Source organism: Helobdella robusta (genome assembly GCF_000326865.2).
Source record: "Helobdella robusta unplaced genomic scaffold HELROscaffold_3, whole genome shotgun sequence".
NCBI classification, from domain to species: Eukaryota; Metazoa; Annelida; class Clitellata; order Rhynchobdellida; family Glossiphoniidae; genus Helobdella; species Helobdella robusta.
In genome coordinates, this window is record NW_008704501.1 from 2,666,534 (window position 1) to 2,672,753 (window position 6,220).

The following is a 6,220-nucleotide window of genomic DNA, read 5'->3' on the forward strand; positions in this document are numbered from 1 at the left end:
AATCCTCTGAACTTTGGAAAAGTGTAATTGACCTTTAACATCAGGCAACAGGTGACGAGTGTTAAAGTGAACAATTAATAGGAAAGATTATCAAACAGACGTTCAAAAATCTTTGACGAACGAACTATTGAAGCTAGGCGAGAGTTTTTACTGTCACTTAAATCATGACCACAAAAAAAATATTGCAAATTTAAATAGGCGTTCAATTCAAAAATTATGCCTAAAAACATAATTTAAGTGGGTTTCGTGCGATTAAAACTAATCGCACTAAAACTAGTTTGCCTGATTTTATACTTGACAACCCAATATCGCTAACTTTCAAATGTTTTTAGACGATGCAAACATTCATCAAAAGTAATTTTATAATGAAAGCATGATTAAAATTTAAATTAACAGCTGTATTTGAACAAAACTATAAAGTTTGAGGTCAAATACAAGAACGACATTTTCTAAAATTTAATTTTTCGTAAAATAAATATTCACAAATGGAAAAACTGTCAGGCTCCAGCCAAAAATACAGGTTTGGAACCACAGATAGAAGCTATTAACAAACCAACCAAAAAAATTTTCAACTGCATGGAAATCATCTGAAACTTTTTAGGCTACAAAAATTTTCTAATTTTTATAATGAAACCTTTTCACAAGTTGTTTCTTCTTTAGTTTCCTTCAATAAAAATCTCAATTCCGGTTGGTTGTGATGATTTGGTTAATCATAATAACAACAAACGAAATACATAGTTTGAGAAAAAATTTATTAATAACCCAATTTTAGCATAATTGATTTTGGTAAATATTGCTAGTTAGTTGGAAGAGCCTGTGTTCCAGTCGTAGCCACTACCAGGTTTTGGAATACTTGATGCTGAGCTAACGGAAGTTTCCGCTTTTTCCATTCTATAAAATTATATTTAACAAGAAAATCACCTGAAAATTATGTAACTAGACATTGTACTTCTTTTTCAAATAGACCAAAATGCAGCATAAAAGATGCATGACCCGTGATGAGAAACCACTAAATTACGCGTGGGGTGGAAACGAAGCATTTAACCTGAACGTGAACGGAAGAAATTGCGTCATTTTATATTTTAGCTCCCGTCGATTAACCAAATGTAAACTGCCAAGATCTCCAATCACTAATTATAAAGAGTGTATGATGTCATCGCCGCTCTTGCTTGCAATAAAGTTCAATAAAGTTCACAATGAGAAGGATGTGATAGAGCAATAACATCAGTCTCAACTATTATGCGTAAAATTGTTTAAATTTAATTTTATAACCTCGAACACAACTGATCAGACTTACTTGCTTGCTATCAATTTTGTAGTGTCATACACAACAACTGGTGGTTCAGCTTGCCTCCTTCCATCTCTTGCATAATAAAGATTGGCTGACAGCTTGTGATTTATACCAGGAGGAAGTTTCGGAGGAGGTGCCGATCTATAGCAAGGAACAATTTATTTATCTTTGCATGAACTGGTATATAATAATAAAAACAACTCGTTTATTTTGCTAAATAGTAATAGAATTTTAATGTAAAATATTAGTTCATAATAATAATTATCAATCTAAATTGTTAAAAAGCTAGGCAGAAGACAAAACAATACAAGAAAAAACGACAATCAGGGTTTTGCATAAAAAACCAAGAGACCTTCTATATCAGGATAATTTTACAAAAACACAACCAACACATATGCATTTTGCAAAATTTAAGTCTTGGACTCTTGGATAATAATAATATAAACATTTATGAATCGCCCATTCGCACGGCTGCTTCAGAGGCGCCCGGAGCCAGTTTTAAAAGATGAGTCCTTAATCTTTTTTTGAAAAAAACTCAGGGGGTAACGCATTCCAGACATACGGAGCGGCATGGGTTATTGCATGGTTTTTTGTTTATCAAATTTGATACCCAACATATAACAAAAACAACATGCCAGCATTAAAAAAGGTAAAACCAGGAACATGCATTGATGTTCCAGAAAATACAAAGAATAGTTTAAATGAGGAATGAGAATTTGAAAAAACTATAAAAATTTCAATGATGTGAATAGGTAACGCAATGACAATATTTTTAAGCTAATCACTAATCCAAAGAATTTAGTATTTCTAATGATTCATAGAAATAAATGGGATGAAATTAAAATTTTGAAGCCATCCACTATAAAATCCACAATATAAAAATAAAAAAGAAATAGATAGGAATAATGAAAACTTTGACACAGTATGTGTTTGTTTATTTGTGTGTGTGTGTGAATGGAAATATGATTCGATGTATATTTTACAAATGACTAAATTAGAAATTATCATGTTTTTTTTCATTTTATATTATTTACCTTGGAGAAACATAATCTTCAAATCTTAAAGTTCTGACCAGTTTTCTCTTGAAAAAATAAATTATTTATATATTATTGTAAATTATTTGCGAAACCAACACTGCAAGGAATAAAAAATAAAAGTAAAAAATAAAAAAAAAGTTTTCAATGTGTTAAATGAATTTATACAAAACATTTTTGTAAATTTAAATGATTCAACATGTAAAATTGTCAAATTAAATTTTTTAGCATAATCAGATAGAAACAATCAGGTGGGCTGTGTATATGTTGGCGATATTTTCGGTACTATGAACATGTAGGAATCCAGACTAAGGTAGCATATTGTTTAAACAAATTTTTCTAATACTTTATAGATAAAAGCTTATAACTCGTAGACAGACAAAAGAAAAAATTATTGGTAGCAAAAACTTTAGACTTCTAGAGAGAGAGAGAATTTAACAAGATGGGAAAAGCTTCACTTTACCTTTACCATAATTTTCTTAACATTATTAAAACTTTAGGTTTTTTAGTTCATCTTTTTTTTTAGTTTTAGTTTTACTTCACTTTTTCTCATGTTTACCTAATTTTATTTATTTCAACTCAAATAGAATATAAAATGAAAGCTTTGTGTAATTAAGAAACCAGGTGCACCTCATTGTCAACATTTTATGTGATGAAAACCATTAAGTAAGGAAGATAAACACAGTTAATTAAGCATTAACTAACTAGTTAATCATTAACTAGACAAAATAAAAATAATTTATTTATGCTTGCTATGTTTGTTGTACTCTACCAAACAACCTAAAAATATTTACATACCAGCTTTTTCTTTATTGTTTGGATTCTCAATCTTACATTACTTTTTAAATTTTAAATGACCTTCCATAGCCCTTACTTATTTTATTAAAAAATTATATTATTTAATATTAATTTATATATGCCATAAGCATAAGTAAGATGCATGTCCAAAATTCTACGTTTAAAGGACTAAAGATTCAACTTAACGTACTTGGCCTAGCCAGTTTCGAACAGCTTGAATAATCGGAGTAACATCTCTCGGCTTAACTTTCGCGGCCATAATTCTACAACTCGATCAAACGGAATTCCCCTGAAAAGTCGAAAAAATCAATTATTTACTAAACGTCCTTTTCGTTTTTGAAAAAATTGTACATGGAATGCCGAAATCATTTTTGCAATATTAGTTTTTATCATATATATATAGTTGCAGAATAACAATATAGTTAGAATCAGTATACTCAGAATAATATGGTTTTTTAACTACTTTTTATTTGTTGTCGAAAAATAAAATCATCATATATTAAACGTCATATTTGAAACAGAGTAGCAGTATTAAAGATCGCTGATGGTCTGGTTGATTGCACAGATATAAATTTAAATATATGAAAGGTTGTAGGCAAGGTTAAACCATGGGTTGAACCAATACTTTCTAGTTTTATTTTGTTTTTACGGGCTCAGCCGTTTACTTGAATGGATGTCTAGACTCGGAAGATGTATAAACATTGTTGTAAGATAAGAGGATATTTTATTTTAACGCAAAAGATTTAAAAAGGAACCACCAGCTACTGAGTATATTTTAAATATTTTTAAGTCTATTCACAATGATTTTTAAAATAAACTATATATGATTTTTAAGCTCAATTTTTCAAATCTAACTTGAAGACAACGATCAAACCTGGTCGGATTATGTCTTTACTGGCCATCATTTTTGAGAAAAAATTAACACAGAAAAAACCGAATTAAAGGTCAACTACACTTAAATTAGTTGACGTTTTGTCAATAAATAGTTTTCTTTTTAATCATTTCACAATTTATTATTATTATTTTTTAATTTATTATTATAAATTTTTTTTTTCGACTCTGCAGCACTGTATAACACATGGCAATCGAATTTCATTAATTGACTAACATGTTGATGACTAATTGACTAAAATATATAACGTTGTAATCGTTAACGCTCGTTACTACCAACATCAATGTCATAACTTCAATTATCTCTAAATTTCCAAAACCAGTGTTGTAGCTTCCAACGACCGTCAAGTTATCGTTACTCCGTAGGTCCAAGATTTCCGATAGATGAACAAAACTACTTCAAACGCAAACTTTGTTGAACGTTTATTTGAATGCCAAGAGTAATAGAAACACTAAACTAATCCGAGTAACTAAATAAATCACATTTACAAATTCGTTTCAAACCTCGCCATTGACTTCAATATTCACAAGCCCTTTTATAGCTTCCACAGTACTTTTACAGTCCTCTATGGTATGAAAAGATTCTATGGTTTACAATCGATGACAAATAGTGAAGATAGCAAATTTAGCAATAATTATTCAGCGTTAATTCCACAGTAACAGCAAGCAACCTTTCTTGCCCAAAAAAGTTCCTCAAATAGTTTTTTTGAAGACAAGTATTTTTGATTAACTTTCTGATCCTAAAAAAGGCAGTTGCAATGCGAAATGTCAAGTTTTCAACGTTTTAAGAATGAATGCAATAACTTTATTAATAACGAGATCTCTAGAGATCTAACATGAGCATAAATGTGCACTATATACAGTCACCTATATCTTTTACTGAAAATTTTAGAGACCTCATTGAATAAAAAACAAAATAACAAATGCATAGAGAACCACACTGGTCATCAATTTGTTAATGATATAAAAAATACTGCAATAAAAATTATTCGAAAAAATGTTTTCTATATATTTAACCAAAAGTAACATGCAGAATATTTCTCAAAAATTTAACCAATATTAGAAATCAGTGTGTTGAATTCCAGTTGAAACTGCTGTTATTCTTCATATATAAGCCCATTTAACTCATGCTTTGTAAGTCGTCTATTTTAGTCATTTAAATTGTTTCAGTTCATTTTTCACCACCTAACTTCTTTGTGCCAACGCCATTCGGATCTGAGTAATTTGATAGATATATACATTTTTTACGGCCTCAAAACTTTGAAAATTGTTTTACTAATCAACGACAAATTTAGAAAGGATTTGCAATAAAAAAAAAATGTTATACGAACACTCCAGCATCCGTCATAATATCTTCATGCATTGTGGAGCACAGATGCGCTTCCCATTAAAAAAAGGTATAGCATTGCATTCCACAAGATTTATTCAGCAAAATCAGTCATGTCTCATTACGAAAACGCACGTAGAGCCTTGCCAAGAAACAACGGATAAATGCAACAAGTTTTTTTTCAAAGAAAACTACATTTAAAAATTGTTATCTCATGCCATTTTCAAACGAATTAAAAACTATAAAAATTCAAAACACAATTACTTTACGAAATTATAACAAAGAAAGTAAGCAAACTAAATTATAAGCAAAAAATACTAATATACTTGACAGGATTCAAATTACATGACCCTCTCTAACTTGGTTTAGCATTTAACAGAATTACTAAAAAAATATCAACGACAAATTATGTCAAATTATGTTTCAGTGATGGAGAACGACTGTTTGTGTATGATCTGTTTTCATTCTAACCGAAAAAAATACGATGCACTGAATTAATTGACATTGGTAGTTAAATTATCACACAAACTATCAAAAACTGGGACGAGCATGAAAATAGCTTAATGGTTTGATTTGAAAGATCAGGATATAAAACCAATGAGACTAAGGAAAATTTATAATAATCAAAAGACAAACATACACCAGAATAAAAAGCGGGCAAAACAAGTTCATTTGTGTTGACCTCAGAGAGTTCACGGAAATATATTACATAAACATACATACACACACACACACACACGCACACACACATGTGTATATATACATATTGAGAAAAATTATCAGTAATGATTATGATCAGAACAAGACAACATTAACATTAAGCCAAAAATGAACAAATTCACAGCAGTAATCGACAGTTTACAACTTGATGTCCAAGAG

The 6,220-nt window shown here is 29.7% G+C and overlaps 1 protein-coding gene across 1 annotated transcript; it reads right to left on the reverse strand.

The window, feature by feature from the left end:
• Nucleotides 1–800: 800 nt before the first annotated feature.
• HELRODRAFT_161235 (hypothetical protein) lies at nt 801–3,382 on the reverse strand (the record flags this gene model as incomplete). The annotated part of the gene is made up of 4 exons (XM_009021175.1): nt 801–891; nt 1,298–1,432; nt 2,326–2,372; nt 3,314–3,382. The coding sequence occupies 4 exons, from the start codon at nt 3,380–3,382 to the stop codon at nt 801–803; spliced, it is 342 nt and encodes a 113-aa protein (XP_009019423.1).
• Nucleotides 3,383–6,220: the final 2,838 nt, after the last annotated feature.